Source organism: Oncorhynchus clarkii, chromosome 1 (assembly GCF_045791955.1).
Source record: "Oncorhynchus clarkii lewisi isolate Uvic-CL-2024 chromosome 1, UVic_Ocla_1.0, whole genome shotgun sequence".
NCBI lineage: Eukaryota > Metazoa > Chordata > Actinopteri > Salmoniformes > Salmonidae > Oncorhynchus > Oncorhynchus clarkii.
Genome location: NC_092147.1, coordinates 1855894 through 1876119, shown reverse-complemented (window position 1 = coordinate 1876119; position 20226 = coordinate 1855894). Strand labels below are relative to the sequence as shown.

The following is a 20226-nucleotide window of genomic DNA, read 5'->3' as shown; positions in this document are numbered from 1 at the left end:
AGGAGGAGGGAGGAGTAGAGAGGTGGTGGAGGAGGGATAGGAGGAGTGTGGAGAGGAAGAGAGGAGAGGAAGAGAGGTATGGGGAGGGAGGGAGGTAGGGGGAGAGAGGATATGACAAGGAGAGGAGATGTATGGGAGACAGACGGACGTACAGACAGTGACAAGAAGCACAAGACAAAGAACAGAGAGAGAGAAAAGATAATTAATTTAGTGTCTTTGATGAGATTTGATAAACACCATGTCATTGTTTCTCTAACAGAGAGAGATATTGCCTTCAATGACACCTACAGCACAAACAACTGGATACAGCACACACAATACTATATCTACACTATACAATACTATATATACACATCTGGGCCTGTATTCAGGGACCGTCTCAGTAGGAGTGGTGATCTAGGATCAGATCATAGTCCCAGTAGGAGTGGTGATCTAGGATCAGGTCATAGTCTCAGTAGGAGTGGTGATCTAGGATCAGGTCATAGTCTCAGTAGGAGTGGTGATCTAGGATCAGGTCATAGTCTCAGTAGGAGTGGTGATCTAGGATCAGGTCATAGTCTCAGTAGGAGTGGTGATCTAGGATCAGATCATAAAGAGTCTCAGTAGGAGTGGTGATCTAGGATCAGGTCATAGTCTCAGTAGGAGTGGTGATCTAGGATCAGGTCCTAAAGAGTCTCAGTAGGAGTGGTGATCTAGGATCAGATCATAGTCTCAGTAGGAGTGGTGATCTAGGATCAGATCATAGTCTCAGTAGGAGTGGTGATGTAGGATCAGGTCATAGTCTCAGTAGGAGTGGTGATCTAGGATCAGGTCATAGTCTCAGTAGGAGTGGTGATCTAGGATCAGGTCATAGTCTCAGTAGGAGTGGTGATCTAGGATCAGGTCATAGTCTCAGTAGGAGTGGTGATCTAGGATCAGGTCATAGTCTCAGTAGGAGTGGTGATCTAGGATCAGGTCATAGTCTCAGTAGGAGTGGTGACTGGAACCATCGTTAACCTCCTCCAGAGAACAAGTCACTTCATTATTCTGAAACACAACTAGTGTTGAATGGTGGTACTGCAGTGATCTGAAACACAACATGTGACTGCTGCCATGCCAGAGGAAGGATTTAGTGGTTACTATTTAGTAACAGGTGTACATAGTTTGGTCAGTACCTGGATGTTATGTCTCACCCAGACTGATCAGGCAAGCTCTGAACTCCTCACAGGGCAGTCTGCCAGACCTGTCCTGCAGGCAGCCACACAGCCACACACACAGGATCCATGGTGTCAGTAACAGTGAGCACGTTAGTTGAATGTCATTAGAATGGATTGTTGTTTTAATCTGTAATATTACAAACATTTGCCAAAATACTAAGAAGTGAGTTCGAAATCACAAGCGGTCAAGGCCTTGAGTTAGGTAAGTCACCTTCCTGGACTTAGAAACAATATAACAGTCATTACCACACAGGAACAGGACAGAGACACAGAGGGACACAGAGGGGTACACAACCCTGTCGAAGTGGGTTAGGGTCAGGGACACGGAGGGGTACACAACCCTGTCGAAGTGGGTTAAGGTCAGGGACACTGGAAAGACACGGAGGAGTACACAACCCTGTTGAAGTGGGTTAGGGTCAGGGACACTGGAAAGACACAGAGGGACACAGAGGGACACAGAGAGATACAGAGGGACACGGAGGGACACAGAGGGATACAGAGGGACACGGAGGGACACGAAGGGACACAGTACCCTGTCAAAGTGGGTTAGGGCCAGGGACACTGGAAAGACACAGAGGGACACAGAGGGGTACACAACCCTGTCGAAGTGGGTTAGGGTCAGGGACACGGAGGGGTACACAACCCTGTCGAAGTGGGTTAGGGTCAGGGACACTGGAAAGGCACGGAGGAGTACACAACCCTGTCGAAGTGGGTTAGGGTCAGGGACACTGGAAAGACACAGAGGGACACAGAGGGGGACACAACCCTGTCAAAGTGGGTTAGGGTCAGGGACACTGGAAAGACACAGAGGGACACAGAGGGACACAGAGAGATACAGAGGGACACAGAGGGATACAGAGGGACACGGAGGGACACGAAGGGACACAGTACCCTGTCAAAGTGGGTTAAGGCCAGGGACACTGGAAAGACACAGAGGGACACAGAGGGGTACACAACCCTGTCGAAGTGGGTTAGGGTCAGGGACACTGGAAAGACACGGAGGGACACAGAGGGGTACACAACCCTGTCGAAGTGGGTTAGGGTCAGGGACACGGAGGGGTACACAACCCTGACAAAGGTGGGTTAGGGTCAGGGACACTGGAAAAACACAGAGGAGTACACAACCCTGTCGAAGTGGGTTAGGGTCAGGGACACTGGAAAGACACGGAGGGGCACAGAGGGGTACACAACCCTGTCAAAGTGGGTTAGGGTCAGGGACACTGGAAAGACACGGAGGGACACAGAGGAGGGACATAGTACCCTGTCAAAGTGGGTTAGGGTCAGGGACACTGGAAAGACACAGAGGGACACAGAGGGACACAGAGGGACACGGAGGGACACAGAGGGATACAGAGGGACACAGAGGGACACGAAGGGACACAGTACCCTGTCAAAGTGAGTGAAAGACTGGCGGAACTCGTTCATCTGTTGCTGGCTGATGCCTTTAGCGTCGCGCGTCAGAATCTGGGTCTCGATCTCATTGATGGTTCTAGCGATGGTGGTCAACAGCTGCTCCCAACCCACACGGATATGCTGCAGAGAGGGAGAGGGAGAGAGAGAGAGAGAGAGAGAGAGAGAGAGAGAGAGAGAGAGAGAGAGAGAGGGAGTGGGAGAGAGAGAGAGAGGGAGAGAGAGAGAGAGAGAGAGGAGGAAGAAGGTCAAGTCACAGGGTGGGATCTGGACCCCGGTCTACCGGGCACAAGGCTGAAGGCCAAGTCACAGGGTGGGATCTGGACCCCGGTCTACCGGGCACAAGGCTGAAGGCCAAGGCACAGGGTGGGATCTGAACCCTGTTCTACTGGGCACAAAGCTGAAGGCCAAGTCACAGGGTGGGATCTGAACCCCGGTCTACCGGGCACAAGGCTGAAGGCCAAGTCACAGGGTGGGATCTGAACCCCAGGCTACCGGGCACAAGGCTGAAGGCCAAGTCACAGGGTGGGATCTGAACCCCGGTCTACCCGGGCACAAGGCTGAAGGCCAAGTCACAGGGTGGGATCTGAACCCCGGTCTACTGGGCATAAGGCCGAAGGCCAAGTCACAGGGTGGGATCTGAACCCCAGGCTACTGGGCACAAGGCTGAAGGCCAAGTCACAGGGTGGGATCTGAACCCTGTTCTACTGGGCACAAGGCTGAAGGCCAAGTCACAGGGTGGGATCTGAACCCTGTTCTACTGGGCACAAGGCTGAAGGACCAAGTCACAGGGTGGGATCTGAACCCTGTTCTACTTGGCACAAGGCCGAAGGCCAAGTCACAGGGTGGGATCTGAACCCCGGGCTACCGGGCACAAGTCATAGGGTGGGATCTGAACCCTGTTCTACCGGGCACAAGGCTGAAGGCCAAGTCACAAGGTGGGATCTGAACCCTGTTCTACTGGGCACAAGGCCGAAGGCCAAGTCACAGGGTGGGATCTGAACCCCAGGCTACCGGGCACAAGGCTGAAGGCCAAGTCACAAAGTGGAATCTGAACCCCGGTCTAACGGGCACAAGGCTGAAGGCCAAGTTACAGGGTGGGATCTGAACCCTGTTCTACCAGGCACAAGGCTGAAGGCCAAGTCACAGGGTGGGATCTGAACCCTGTTCTACCGGGCACAAGGCTGAAGGCCAAGTAACAGGGTGGGATCTGAACCCTGTTCTACCGGGCACAAGGCTGAAGGCCAAGTAACAGGGTGGGATCTGAACCCTGTTCTACCGGGCACAAGTCACAGGGTGGGATCTGAACCCTGTTCTACCGGGCACAAGTCACAGGGTGGGATCTGAACCCCGGTCTACCGGGCACAAGGCCGAAGGCCAAGTCCCAGGGTGGGATCTGAACCCTGCTCTACGTGGAAAAACAACAGCTTAACCATTAGGCCAAGAGTAGTAAGGTTTCGTGATCATAAAACAGATCCCAACAAGTTATTTGTGAGAATGATCTCTGAATCGTTCCAGTCCCACAATAAGCTACTCACCTCCATGGTGTAGTTGGTGTGTTTGTTGTCGAACACCAGGGACTCTTGGATGTGTTGATGGTCTCCCTCTAGCTTGTCGATGTTGGACTTGTAGTTGATGATGACCTGTTCAAACTGCTTCAGCTGACTCATCTGGTCCTCCAGAGAACCTCCGATGTCGACGGAACTACGACCGATCTCCTGGTGGAGAGAGGAGGAGAAAAAACGTCGCCGTCACAATCGGACCAAAATGGCACCCTATTCCCTACATAGTGCACTACTTTTGCCTAGGGTCCGTAGGCCTCTGGTCAAAAGTAGTGACACTATATAAGGGACGTAGAATTTGTGTTGGTGTTCAGAACATCCGCTGAGCTGCAGGCCAGTGTTTAGCATCTGTTAAAGACAGGATGGTTGGTCGGTTGGTTGGTTGGTTGGTGGGTAATCAGTATGCAGCTTGGGACCTAGGTGCCAGGGTTCGGTTGGGTATCAATTCCATTACCAGTACGTCCATTCAGGAAGTCAACTGAAATTCCAAATTCCAATATTTACTTCCTGAATGGACTGAATTGAAATGGAATTGATCCTCCCAACCCTAGAAGGTACAGATCCCTACAGGTGTACAGCACAGGAGGCAGGTGAGGGGAGGACAGCTCACAATAACGTCTGTAATGGACTGAACGGAGTAGAAACCAGGTGTTCGATTCCATTCATGTAGTTCTAGCCGCTTTAAAACTTCTAGAGGATAGGGGGCAGTATTTTGGCGTCCGGATGAAAAGCCCAAAGTAAACTGCCTGCTACTCAGGCCCTGAAGCTAGGATATGCATATTATTGGTTGATTTGGATACAAAACACTCTAAAGTTTCTAAAACTGTTAAAATAATGCCTGGGAGTATAGCAGAACTGATTATACAATGAGCCCGTCCTCTCCGATTAAGGTGCCGCCTGTTGTACATGACATGGCGTCAGGTGACCGAGGTCAGGACAGGTCTGTCTCACCTCCATCCTGGTCTGGATCCACGGTCCGATGATGTTGGCCTGGGCAGCAAACTGGCGTCTGAGACGTTCGTTGGCGTGCTGTCTGGCTAGTTCCTCCTGGAGAATACTGTTTCTCTGGGGAACCAGCTTCTTCACCTGATCAACGGGACAGAAAGGGTTAATCCCTGGTTAACACAATGGAACGGTTTCTTCATTTGAGTGCTTTTTTTAGTCTAGGACTTCATCTGTGTCTGGGAATCTGTCTATAGTTAACACAGGGTTTGTTCAATCCCACTGGTCCCTGGGGCTTTTTTGTTATAGCCAAAGCACAAAAACCCCCTGATTTAACTCATCAGTGAATCAGGTGTTGATTAGTGAATCAGGTGTTGATTAGTGAATCAGGTGTTGATTAGTGAATCAGGTGTTAATAAGTGAATCAGGTGTTGATTAGTGAATCAGGTGTTGATTAGTGAATCAGGTGTTGATTAGTGAATCAGGTGTTGATTAGTGAATCAGGTGTGTTAGCACTGGGCTGTAATGAAAGCCTGCTGCATACCATGAGGTTCTCCTGGATCGAGATTGAAGAGCTTTAACACAAACATTCATAGTACAACACACACAAACATTCACAGTACAACACACACAGACATTCACAGTACAACACACACAAACATTCACAGTACAACACACACAAACATTCACAGTACAACACACACAAACATTCACAGTACAACACACACAGACATTCATAGTACAACACACACAAACATTCACAGTACAACACACACAAACATTCACAGTACAACACACACAAACATTCACAGTACAACACACACAGACATTCACAGTACAACACACACAGACATTCACAGTACAACACACACAAACATTCACAGTACAACACACACAAACATTCACAGTACAACACACACAAACATTCACAGTACAACACACACAAACATTCACAGTACAACACACACAAACATTCACAGTACAACACACACAAACATTCACAGTACAACACACACAGACATTCACAGTACAACACACACAAACATTCACAGTACAACACACACAGACATTCACAGTACAACACACACAGACATTCACAGTACAACACACACAAACATTCACAGTACAACACACACAGACATTCACAGTACAACACACACAGACATTCACAGTACAACACACACAAACATTCACAGTACAACACACACAAACATTCACAGTACAACACACACAGACATTCACAGTACAACACACACAGACATTCACAGTACAACACACACAAACATTCACAGTACAACACACACAAACATTCACAGTACAACACACACAAACATTCACAGTACAACACACACAAACATTCACAGTACAACACACACAGACATTCACAGTACAACACACACAGACATTCACAGTACAACACACACAAACATTCACAGTACAGCACACACAAACATTCACAGTACAACACACACAAACATTCACAGTACAGCACACACAAACATTCACAGTACAACACACACAGACATTCACAGTACAACACACACAAACATTCACAGTACAACACACACAAACATTCACAGTACAACACACACAAACAACAGACATTGTCTGCATCCCAAATGGATCTAGTTAAAATTAGTGCGCTATAATATATTATATTATAAGGAATCGGGTCCCATTTGGGACACAGACAGTGTCCCTAGAGACGCTAGTAGCTACCATGTCCCATTTGGGACGCGGCCAGTGTCCCTAGAGACGCTAGTAGCTACCTTGTCCCATTTGGGACACAGACAGTGTCCCTAGAGACGCTAGTAGCTACCTTGTCCCATTTGGGACACAGACAGTGTCCCTAGAGACGCTAGTAGCTACCATGTCCCATTTGGGACGCGGCCAGTGTCCCTAGAGACGCTAGTAGCTACCTTGTCCCATTTGGGATGCAGCCAGTGTCCCTAGAGACGCTAGTAGCTACCATGTCCCATTTGGGACGCGGCCAGTGTCCCTAGAGACGCTAGTAGCTACCATGTCCCATTTGGGATGCAGCCAGTGTCCCTAGAGACGCTAGTAGCTACCATGTCCCATTTGGGACGCGGCCAGTGTCCCTAGAGACGCTAGTAGCTACCTTGTCCCATTTGGGACGCGGCCAGTGTCCCTAGAGACGCTAGTAGCTACCTTGTCCCATTTGGGATGCAGACAGTGTCCCTAGAGACGCTAGTAGCTACCTTGTCCCATTTAAGTCCTATCTCCGTCGGTGTGATGTCACTGTAGGGGTTGGTGAGGTTGGGGGAGATGCCGTAGCTCTGGGCTATCTTCTGCACCTCCGTGTAGATGCTCAGGATGGCCTGTCTCTCACAGTCAGCCTCCGGAAGGGTGGCCTTGAACTGGTCATGGGCTGAGATCAGGCTCTGCAGAGCGAGGTGGAGAGCAGACCGAGTTACAGAGGAACCGGCGTTGTCATCCGGCGTTCTGAGAAGCCATGGTGTCAAACAAACACAGGCCAGACAGTCGGGAATCAACACAGCATCATGTTACTATCTGATAGGAGACAATGGAAGGGACACAGCATCATGTTACTATCTGATAGGAGACAATGGAAGGGACACAGCATCATGTTATTATCTGATAGGAGAGGATGGAAGGAACACAGCATCATGTTACTAAACTAAACATGTCTTTACCTGGATGTCATCCACAGTGTGAACTATGAACATGTCTTTACCTGGATGTCATCCACAGTGTGAACTGTCTTTACCTGGATGTCATCCACAGTGTGAACTGTCTTTACCTGGATGTCATCCACAGTGTGAACTATGAACATGTCTTTACCTGGATGTCATCCACAGTGTGAACTGTCTTTACCTGGATGTCATCCACAGTGTGAACTGTCTTTACCTGGATATCATCCACAGTGAACTGTCTTTACCTGGATGTCATCCACAGTGTGAACTATAAACATGTCTTTACCTGGATGTCATCCACAGTGTGAACTATAAACATGTCTTTACCTGGATATCATCCACAGTGAACTGTCTTTACCTGGATGTCATCCACAGTGTGAACTATGAACATGTCTTTACCTGGATATCATCCACAGTGAACTGTCTTTACCTGGATGTCATCCACAGTGTGAACTATAAACATGTCTTTACCTGGATGTCATCCACAGTGAACTGTCTTTACCTGGATGTCATCCACAGTGTGAACTATGAACATGTCTTTACCTGGATATCATCCACAGTGAACTGTCTTTACCTGGATGTCATCCACAGTGTGAACTATAAACATGTCTTTACCTGGATGTCATCCACAGTGTGAACTGTCTTTACCTGGATGTCATCCACAGTGTGAACTATAAACATGTCTTTACCTGGATATCATCCACAGTGAACTGTCTTTACCTGGATGTCATCCACAGTGTGAACTATAAACATGTCTTTACCTGGATGTCATCCACAGTGTGAACATGTCTTTACATGGATGTCATCCACAGTGTGAACTGTCTTTACCTGGATGTCATCCACAGTGTGAACATGTCTTTACCTGGATGTCATCCACAGTGTGAACTGTCTTTACCTGGATGTCATCCACAGTGTGAACATGTCTTTACCTGGATGTCATCCACAGTGTGAACTGTCTTTACCTGGATGTCATCCACAGTGTGAACTGTCTTTACCTGGATGTCATCCACAGTGTGAACTATAAACATGTCTTTACCTGGATGTCATCCACAGTGTGAACTGTCTTTACCTGGATGTCATCCACAGTGTGAACTGTCTTTACCTGGATGTCATCCACAGTGTGAACTATAAACATGTCTTTACCTGGATGTCATCCACAGTGTGAACTGTCTTTACCTGGATGTCATCCACAGTGTGAACTATAAACATGTCTTTACCCTGGATGTCATCCACAGTGTGAACTATAAACATGTCTTTACCTGGATGTCATCCACAGTGTGAACTGTCTTTACCTGGATGTCATCCACAGTGTGAACTGTCTTTACCTGGATGTCATCCACAGTGTGAACTGTCTTTACCTGGATGTCATCCACAGTGTGAACTATGAACATGTCTTGCAGGTCTTCCATGGCTCCTTCCATCCAGTTGTTAAAGGGAGCTGACCTCTTAGAGAACTCCAGGAACAGCTGGTCGATGGTCTCCAGCAGCTTCTCCGTCCTCTGAAAGACACCAAGGTAGGGGAAATGGGATTAATGACAAATGATCAGTTAAAATGATGACTATCGTGACCAAGTGGTTTTAAACTACTCTTAAACACTGTTTATTGTTGTGACATGAAACCTGGTCATTCAGAACAGGGAGTAATGGCAATTTCTGTGTAGTGATTTGTGTGTTGATCATCTGAGTGTTTTTGTAGGTCTGCAGATTACAACCAGATTAGAACCAGATTAGAACCAGAGTGTCTGTCTCCCTCCACAAGCCCATACCAGAGGACCACTAGCCCCAACAAGAGGATGTCTGTCTCCCTCCACTAGCCCTCACCAGAGGACCACAGTCTCCCTCCACTAGCCCCCACAGAGGACCACTAGCCCCCACAGAGGACCACTAGCCCCACCAGAGGACCACTAGCCCCCACAGAGGACCACTAGCCCCCACAGAGGACCACTAGCCCCCACAGAGGACCACTAGCCCCCACCAGAGGACCACTAGCCCCCACCAGAGGACCACTAGCCCCACAAGAGGACCACTGTCTCCCTCCACTAGCCCCCACCAGAGGACCACTAGCCCCCACCAGAGAACCACTAGCCCCCACCAGAGGACCACTAGCCCCCACCAGAGGACCACTAGCCTCCACTGAAGGACCACTAGCACCCACCAGAGGACCACTAGCCCCCACCAGAGGACCACTAGCCCCCACCAGAGGACCACTAGCCCCCACCAGAGAACCACTAGCCCCCACCAGAGGACCAATAGCCCCACCAGAGGACCACTAGCCCCCACCAGAGGACCACTGTCTCCCTCCACTAGCCCCCACCAGAGGACCACTAGCCCCCACCAGAGGACCACTAGCCCCCACCAGAGGACCACTAGCCCCATCCACTAGCCCCCACCAGAGGACCACTAGCCCCCACCAGAGGACCACTAGCCCCCCCCAGAGGACCACTAGCCCCCACCAGAGGACCACTAGCCCCACCAGAGGACCACTAGCCCCACCAGAGGACCACTAGCCCCACCAGAGAACCACTAGCCCCCACCAGAGGACCACTAGCCCCCACCAGAGGACCACTAGCCCCCACCAGAGGACCACTAGCCCCCACCAGAGGACCACTGTCTCCCTCCACTAGCCCCCACCAGAGGACCACTGTCTCCCTCCACTAGCCCCCACCAGAGGACCACTAGCCCCCACCAGAGGACCACTAGCCCCCACCAGAGGACCACTAGCCCCCACCAGAGGACCACTAGCCCCCACCAGAGGACCACTAGCCCACACCAGAGGACCACTAGCCCCCACCAGAGGACCACTAGCCCCCACCAGAGAACCACTAGCCCCCACCAGAGGACCACTAGCCCCCACCAGAGGACCACTAGCCCCCACCAGAGAACCACTAGCCCCACCAGAGGACCACTGTCTCCCTCCACTAGCCCCCACCAGAGGACCACTAGCCCCACCAGAGGACCACTGTCTCCCTCCACTAGCCCCCACCAGAGGACCACTAGCCCCCACCAGAGGACCACTAGCCCCCACCAGAGGACCACTAGCCCCCACCAGAGGACCACTAGCCCCACCAGAGGAACACTGTCTCCCTCCACTAGCCCCCACCAGAGGACCACTAGCCCCCACCAGAGGACCACTAGCCCCCACAAGAGAACCACTAGCCCCCACCAGAGGACCACTAGCCCCCACCAGAGAACCACTAGCCCCCACCAGAGAACCACTAGCCCCCACCAGAGGACCACTAGCCCCCACCAGAGGACCACTGTCTCCCTCCACTAGCCCCCACCAGAGGACCACTAGCCCCCACCAGAGGACCACTAGCCCCACCAGAGGACCACTAGCCCCCACCAGAGGACCACTAGCCCCCACCAGAGGACCACTGTCTCCCTCCACTAACCCCCACCAGAGGACCACTAACCCCCACCAGAGGACCACTAGCCCCCACCAGAGGACCACTGTCTCCCTCCACTAACCCCCACCAGAGGACCACTAGCCCCCACCAGAGGACCACTGTCTCCCTCCACTAGCCCCCACCAGAGGACCACTAGCCCCCACCAGAGGACCACTGTCTCCCTCCACTAGCCCCCACCAGAGGACCACTAGCCCCCACCAGAGGACCTCTATTCTGTACCTCCCTCCACTAGAAGAACCCAGCCCTGTTCTGTACCTCCCTCCTCTAGAATAACCCAGCCCTGTTCTGTTCCTCCCTCCACTAGAAGAACCCAGCCCTATTCTGTACCTCCCTCCACTATAAGAACCCAGCCCTGTTCTGTACCTCCCTCCTCTAGAAGAACCAAGCCCTATTCTGTAACTCCCTCCACTAGAAGAACTCAGCCCTATTCTGTACCTCCCTCCTCTAGAAGAACCCAGCCCTATTCTGTACCTCCCTCCACTAGAAGAACCCAGCCCTGTTCTGTATCTCCCTCCAGTAGCCCCCACCAGAAGAACCCAGCCCTATTCTGTACCTCCCTCCACTAGAATAACCCTGCCCTGTTCTGTACCTCCCTCCAGTAGAAGAACCCAGCCCTATTCTGTACCTCCCTCCACTAGAAGAACCCAGGCCTGTTCTGTACCTCCCTCCTCTAGAAGAACTCAGCCCTATTCTGTACCTCCCTCCTCTAGAAGAACCCAGCCCTATTCTGTACCTCCCTCCACTAGAAGAACCCAGGCCTGTTCTGTATCTCCCTCCAGTAGCCCCCACCAGAAGAACCCAGCCCTATTCTGTACCTACCTCCACTAGAAGAACCCAGCCCTATTCTGTACCTCCCCCCAGTAGAAGAACCCAGCCCTATTCTGTACCTCCCTCCACCAGAAGAACCCAGCCCTATTCTGTACCTCCCTCCACTAGAAGAACCCAGCCCTATTCTGTACCTCCCTCCAGTAGAAGAACCCAGCCCTATTCTGTACCTACCTCCACTCGAAGAACCCATCCCTATTCTGTACCTCCCTCCACTAGAAGAACCCAGCCCTGTTCTGTACCTCCCCCCACTATAAGAACCCAGCCCTATTCTGTACCTCCCTCCACTAGAAGAACCCAGCCCTATTCTGTACCTCCCTACACAAGAAGAACCCAGCCCTATTCTGTACCTCCCCCCTCTATAAGAATCCAGCCCTATTCTGTACCTCCCCCCACTAGCCTCCACCAGAAGAATCCAGCCCTATTCTGTACCTCCCTCCTCTAGAAGAACCCAGCCCTATTCTGTACCTCCCTCCTCTAGAAGAACCCAGCCCTATTCTGTACCTCCCTCCACTAGAAGAACCCAGCCCTATTCTGTACCTCCCTCCAGTAGAAGAACCCAGCCCTATTCTGTACCTACCTCCACTAGAAGAACCCATCCCTATTCTGTACCTCCCTCCACTAGAAGAACCCAGCCCTGTTCTGTACCTCCCCCCACTATAAGAACCCAGCCCTATTCTGTACCTCCCTCCACTAGAAGAACCCAGCCCTATTCTGTACCTCCCTCCACAAGAAGAACCCAGCCCTATTCTGTACCTCCCCCCTCTATAAGAATCCAGCCCTATTCTGTACCTCCCCCCACTAGCCTCCACCAGAAGAATCCAGCCCTATTCTGTACCTCCCTCCTCTAGAAGAACCCAGCCCTATTCTGTACCTCCCTCCTCTAGAAGAACCCAGCCCTATTCTGTACCTCCCTCCTCTAGAAGAACCCAGCCCTGTTCTGTACCTCCCTCCTCTAGAAGAACACAGCCCTATTCTGTGCCTCCCTCCTCTAGAAGAACCCAGCCCTGTTCTGTACCTCCCTCCACTAGAAGAACCCAGCCCTGTTCTGTACCTCCCTCCACTAGAAGAACCCAGCCCTGTTCTGTACCTCCCTCCACTAGAAGAACCCAGCCCTATTCTGTACCTCCCTCCACTAGAAGAACCCAGCCCTGTTCTGTACCTCCCTCCACTAGAAGAACCCAGCCCTGTTCTGTACCTCCCTCCTCTAGAAGAACCCAGCCCTATTCTGTACCTCCCTCCTCTAGAAGAACCCAGCCCTCTTCTGTACCTCCCCCCTCTAGAAGAACCCAGCCCTGTTCTGTACCTCCCTCCTCTAGAAGAACCCAGCCCTATTCTGTACCTCCCTCCTCTATAAGAACCCAGCCCTATTCTATACCTCCCCCCACTAGCCCCCACCAGAAGAACCCAGCCCTATTCTGTTCCTCCCTCCACTAGAACAGCCCTGTTCTGTACCTCCCTCCACTAGAAGAACCCAGCCCTATTCTGTTCCTCCCCCCACTAGAAGAACCCAGCCCTATTCTGTACCTCCCCCCACTAGCCCCCACCAGAAGAACCCAGCCCTATTCTGTACCTCCCCCCACTAGCCCCCACCAGAAGAACCCAGCCCTGTTCTGTACCTCCCCCCACTAGCCCCCACCAGAAGAACCCAGCCCTATTCTGCACCTCCAGGTTCTCCCTCCTCTTCTGGGTGAGGGTTCCCAGCTGGTCCCATTGGTCACAAATGCCCTGGCAGCGCTCGTTGATAGAGGAGGCAGCATGGTAGTCCAGCTCACTGTGGACAGAGAGAGAGAGGGGGAGAGAGAGAGAGAGAGAGAGAGAGAGAGAGAGAGAGAGAGAGAGGAGCGAGGGAGAGAGAGAGAGAGAGAGAGAGAGAGAGGAGCGGGGAGAGAGAGAGAGAGAGAGAGAGAGAGAGAGAGAGAGAGAGAGAGAGAGAGAGAGAGAGAGAGAGAGAGAGAGAGGAGCGAGGGGAGAAAGAGAGAGGAGTGAGGGGAGAGAGAGAGAGAGAGAGAGAGAGAGAGAGAGGAGCGAGGGGAGAGAGAGAGAGAGAGAGAGAGAGAGAGAGAGAGAGGGGAGTGAGGGGAAGAGAGAGAGAGAGAGAGAGAGAGAGAGGAGTGAGGGAGAGAGAGAGAGAGAGAGAGAGAGAGAGAGAGAGAGAGAGAGAGAGAGAGAGAGAGAGAGAGAGAGCTCTGGTCAAAAGTTGTGCACTATATAGGGAATAGGGTACCATTTGGAGCCACAGTTTTTGGAGAAAAAAAAAAGTTCAGTTTACTTGAGTAGCCTGAGCAGTCCCCTGACCTCCACCCAATAGAGGGAGTGTATATAACAAATAGTGACCTCAGCCATAGTGAGTCCATCACCTCAGAAATATATTTTCATATAGGTGAACGCTTAAATAAACACTACAATTCCATTCTTATATTTCCTGACTCTCCTCTCTCCCCTCTTCAGAAGTATCCCAGGGAAACCTGTTCCTGACTCTGCTCTCTCCCTCTCCAGAAGTATCCCAGATAAACCTGTTCCTAACTCTCCTCTCTCCAGAAGTATCCCAGAGAAACCTGTTACTGACTCTCCTATCACTCTCTCCAGAAGTATCCCAGAGAAACCTGGTTCGTTGTTCAATAATGAATGCAACGGAAAACTTTCTTAAACATTTTGCAACAGAATAGAGAGGTGAAAATGTACTTTTGTCAATGGACAGCTCAAAGTAGTTTATTCTGTTTGGTGCCTAATAAACATGACCCAGGAACATTGCAGGGGGCTGACAGAGAACCTCAAGGTGACCCGTGTCATTGTGTTCCCGGCCCAGACCCACCCAGGCAGTAACTGGATATCTGGGGAATAGTGCAAACAGACCTCACCAGGGGGACAACTGAGAGAGAGAGTGTGTGTGTGTGTGTGTGTGTCCGAGAGGAGATTCCCCAGCAGAAGGTTAATATTGACTGAGATAACAATGTTAGTTCTTCTGCAGTACTAGCGAAGGGATGACCTTTCACCTTCTGACATGCTGTGATCCCATTGGCTGTTAGACACCAGATAAGATAAACGGCTATGACCCATGACTCAGATACATGGCAGTGAACTGACACACACACGCACGCACGCACTCTCTCACACACACACACACACACACACACACACACACACACACACACACACACACACACACACACACACACACACACACACACACACACACACACACACACAGACACACAGACACACACACACTCGCAGGCAGGACAATCAGTGCTGTTGCAGAGGGAAACTGGCAGGTGCTGTTCAGGGTCATTCAAACCCACATTTAGAACACACTCCTCAATTCAGGGCCACGTAGACCTGTTGGCTGGTTGTTGCTGCGTTTAACTTTACCCCAGTTTACATCAGGGCCACGCTGACCTGTTAGCTGGTTGGTGCTGCTTCTAACTTTACCCCAGTTTACATCAGGGCCACGCTGACCTGTTAGCTGGTTGGTGCTGCTTCTAACTTTACACCAGTTGGTCTGGTTGGTGCTGCTTCTTTCTTTACACCAGTTTACATCAGGGACAAATAGACCTGTTGGCTGGTTGGTGCTGCTTCTAACTTTACACCAGTTTACATCAGGGACAAATAGACCTGTGGGCTGGTTGGTGCTGCTTCTAACTTTACACCAGTTTACATCATGGACAAATAGACCTGTTGGCTGGTTGGTGCTGCTTCTAACTTTACACCAGTTTACATCAGGGACAAATAGACCTGTGGGCTGGTTGGTGCTGCTTCTAACTTTACACCAGTTTACATCAGGGACAAATAGACCTGTTGGCTGGTTGGTGCTGCTTCTAACTTTACACCAGTTTACATCAGGGACAAATAGACAAACAGCTGGAGGCAGGGCTTTCTCCTATAGAGCTCCATTTTTATGGAACGGTCTGCCTACCCATGTCAGAGACGCAAACTCGGTCTCAACCTTTAAGTCTCTAGTGAAGACTCATCTCTTCAGTGGGTCATATGATTGAGTGTAGTCTGGCCCAGGAGTGGGAGGGTGAACGGAAAGGCTCTGGAGCAACGAACCGCCCTTGCTGTCTCTGCCTGGCCGGTTCCCCTCTTTCCACTGGGATTCTCTGCCTCTAACCCTATTTCAGGGGCTGAGTCACTGGCTTTACTGGGGCTCTCTCATGCCGTCCCTGGAGGGGGTGCGTCACCTGAGTGGGTTGAGTCACTGATGTGGTCATCCTGTCTGGGTTGGCGCCCCCCCCCCCCCCCCCCTTGGGTTGTGCCGTGGCGGAGGTCTTTGTGGTCTATACTCAGCCTTGTCTCAGGATGGTAAGTTGGTGGTTGAAGATATCCCTCTAGTGTTGTGGGGGCTGTGCTTTGGCAAAGTGGGTGGGGTTATATCCTTCCTGTTTGGCTCTGTCCGGGGGTGTCCTCGGATGGGGCCACAGTGTCTCCTGACCCCTCCTGTCTCAGCCTCCAGTATTTATGCTGCAGTAGTTTATGTGTCGGGGGGCTAGGGTCAGTTTGTTATATCTGGAGTACTTCTCCTGTCCTATTCGGTGTCCTGTGTGAATCTAAGTGTGCGTTCTCTAATTCTCTCCTTCTCTCTTTCTCTCTCTCGGAGGACCTGAGCCCTAGGACCATGCCCCAGGACTACCTGACATGATGACTCCTTGCTGTCCCCAGTCCACCTGGCTGTGCTGCTGCTCCAGTCTCAACTGACCTGAGCCATAGGACCATGCCCCAGGAATACCTGACATGATGACTCCTTGCTGTCCCCAGTCCACCTGACTGTGCTGCTGCTCCAGTTTCAACTTTTCTGCCTTATTATTATTCGACCATGCTGGTCATTTATGAACATTTGAACATCTTGACCATGTTTTGTTATAATCTCCACCCGGCACAGCCAGAAGAGGACTGGCCACCCCACATAGCCTGGTTCCTCTCTAGGTTTCTTCCTAGGTTTTGGCCTTTCTAGGGAGTTTTTCCTAGCCGCCGTGCTTCTACACCTGCATTGCTTGCTGTTTGGGGTTTTAGGCTGGGTTTATGTACAGCACTTTGAGATATCAGCCGATGTACGAAGGGCTATATAAAATAAATTTGATTTTAGACCTGTGGGCTGGTTGGTGCTGCTTCTAACTTTACACCAGTTTACATCAGGGACACATAGACCTGTGTGCTGGTTGGTGCTGCTTCTAACTTTACACCAGTTTGCATCAGGGACAAATAGACCTGTTGGCTGGTTGGTGCTGCTTTTAACTTTACACCTGTTGGCTGGTTGGTGCTGCTTTTAACTGCTTCTAACTTTACACCAGTTTACATCAGGGACAAATAGACCTGTTGGCTGGTTGGTGCTGCTTTTAACTTTACACCAGTTTACATCAGGGACAAATAGACCTGTTGGCTGGTTGGTGCTGCTTTTAACTGCTTTTAACTTTACACCAGTAAAGGGGACAAATATGTTCTTTAGAGTGGGTGAACTTTGGCAGCAACAATGAGGATTCTCTGTCTACTAGAGTCCACACAGCATCTACCAGCAGGTTATAGTCTGTCAGTGGTCTTGTCCAGACTGTCTTTACCCACTAGAGTCCACACAGCATCTACCAGCAGGTTATAGTCTGTCAGTGGTCTTGTCCAGACTGTCTTTACCCACTAGAGTCCACACAGCATCTACCAGTAGGATAGTCTGTCAGTGGTCTTGTCCAGACTGTCTTTACCCACTAGAGTCCACACAGCATCTACCAGTAGGATAGTCTGTCAGTGGTCTTGTCCAGACTGTCTTTACCCACTAAATGGAGGCCACACAGCATCTACCAGTAGGATAGTCTGTCAGTGGTCTTGTCCAGACTGTCTTTAGCCACTAGAGTCCACACAGCATCTACCAGTAGGATAGTCTGTCAGTGGTCTTGTCCAGACTGTCTTTACCCACTAGATGGAGGCCACACAGCATCTACCAGTAGGATAGTCTGTCAGTGGTCTTGTCCAGACTGTCTTTACCCACTAAATGGAGGCCACACAGCATCTACCAGTAGGATAGTCTGTCAGTGGTCTTGTCCAGACTGTCTTTAGCCACTAGAGTCCACACAGCATCTACCAGTAGGATAGTCTGTCAGTGGTCTTGTCCAGACTGTCTTTACCCACTAGATGGAGGCCACACAGCATCTACCAGTAGAATAGTCTGTCAGTGGTCTTGTCCAGACTGTCTTTAGCCACTAGAGTCCACACAGCATCTACCAGTAGGATAGTCTGTCAGTGGTCTTGTCCAGACTGTCTTTAGCCACTAGAGTCCACACAGCATCTACCAGTAGGATAGTCTGTCAGTGGTCTTGTCCAGACTGTCTTTAGCCACTAGATGGAGGCCACACAGCATCTACCAGTAGAATAGTCTGTCAAGGGCTTGTCCATACAACACTACATCAATCTACATAACATTTGTACCTACATCAATCTACATAACATTAGTACCTACAGTACCTGCATCAATCTACATAACATTAGTACCTACAGTACCTACATCATTCTACATAACATTAACCGGTGAGAAAATCTGTTCCACTCTGTCCTGATGAGCGGCCAGGTTGCTCTCAATCCCTCCCTCCCTCCCTCCCTCCCTCCCTCCCTCCTTACTTTAATTCCTGTGCGATGGCAGCGATCTGTTCCAATCTGTCCTGGTGAGCAGCCAGGTCGCTCTCAACTCCCCCCCCCCCCCCTCCCTCCCCCCATCCCTCCCTCCCTCCCCCTCCCTCCCTCCCTCCCTCCCTCCTTACTTTAATTCCTGTGCGATGGCAGCGATCTGTTCCACTCTGTCCTGGTGAGCGGCCAGGTCGCTCTCAAAGGCCTCGTGTTTCCTGAGCAGAGCTCTCACCTCCGTCAGAGAGCAGGACTCGTAGTCCTTCTGAGACAGCACACTGTCCTTACCTAGACACACACACACACACACACACACACACACACACACACACACACACACACACACACACACACACACACACAAACCATCAACAAAATCAAGGTTCGCTATTAGGAATTGATCCATTCTATTGTGATAGATAATCGTTGTGCATTTCTATAGGCAGATCAGTTCAGATCAGATCAGTTCAGATCAGATCAGTTCAGATCAGATCAATTCAGATCAGTTCAATTCAGATCAGTTCAGATCAGATCAGTTCAGAACAGATCAGTTCAGATCAGATCAATTCAGATCAGTTCAGTTCAGATCAGTTCAGATCAGATCAGTTCATTTTATTGTTCTTATTCAGGAAATTGTCTCCCATCTTGAGCCCAGGACATCTCAGGTTGGTACTGCTGGTACGGTAAATTGTACTGACTGAATAGAGAAGTGGATCTCAAAAGTCTTCTCCGTGACCCCCAGCCGACCCCCAACCAACCCCCAGCCGACCCCCAGTCGACCCCCAACCGACCCCCAGCCTACCCCCAACCGATCCCAGCTGACCCCCAGCCGACCGCCAAACGACCCCGAGCCGTTCCAATATATTTAACTATTCCACAACTAGCTCACCTGATTCAACTGGTCAACTAATCATCAAGCCCTTTCACTAGGTCAATCAGGTGAGATTCAGGACTACTGCTAAATAGTGAAAGGTCTGGGGGGGTTCCCCGAGGAGAGGTTAGAGAATCCCTGGAACAGAGAGAGAACAGCCTCACCTACAGACCAGTCCTGGTGGGTAGTAACCTTCATCTGGACTCACCTACAGACCAGCCCTGGACTCACCTACAGACCAGCCCTGGTGGGTAGTAACCTTCATCTGGACTCACCTACAGACCAGCCCTGGACTCACCTACAGACCAGTCCTGGACTCACCTACAGACCAGTCCTGGACTCACCTACAGACCAGCCCTGGTGGGTAGTAACCTTCACCTGGACTCACCTACAGACCAGTCCTGGACTCACTTACAGACCAGCCCTGGACTCAACTACAGACCAGTCCTGGACTCACCTACAGACCAGTCCTGGACTCACCTACAGACCAGCCCTGGACTCACCTACAGACCAGCCCTGGACTCACCTACAGACCAGCCTGGACTCACCTACAGACCAATCCTGGACTCACCTACAGACCAGCCCTGGACTCACCTACAGACCAGCCCTGGACTCACCTACAGACCAGTCCTGGACTCACCTACAGGACAGCCCTGGTGGGAAGTAGCCTTCATCTGGACTCACCTACAGACCAGTCCTGGACTCACCTACAGACCAGCCTGGACTCACCTACAG

At 50.9% G+C, this 20226-nt stretch overlaps 1 protein-coding gene across 22 annotated transcripts in view; it reads right to left on the bottom strand.

Annotated features, from left to right (window-relative positions):
* Nucleotides 1-20226, bottom strand: part of LOC139412989 (alpha-actinin-2-like) — a 60643-nt gene that overhangs the window by 8146 nt on the left and 32271 nt on the right. For all 22 annotated transcript variants that reach the window (XM_071160150.1, XM_071160655.1, XM_071160388.1 and 19 more), the window contains exons 12-18: nt 18758-18908; nt 13683-13791; nt 9144-9284; nt 7330-7512; nt 5120-5254; nt 4145-4324; nt 2583-2729 (exon numbers count right to left, since the gene is read on the bottom strand). In XM_071160150.1, the coding sequence (XP_071016251.1) occupies nt 2583-2729; nt 4145-4324; nt 5120-5254; nt 7330-7512; nt 9144-9284; nt 13683-13791; nt 18758-18908 (1046 nt within the window). The remainder of the gene's footprint in view (nt 1-2582; nt 2730-4144; nt 4325-5119; nt 5255-7329; nt 7513-9143; nt 9285-13682; nt 13792-18757; nt 18909-20226) is intronic.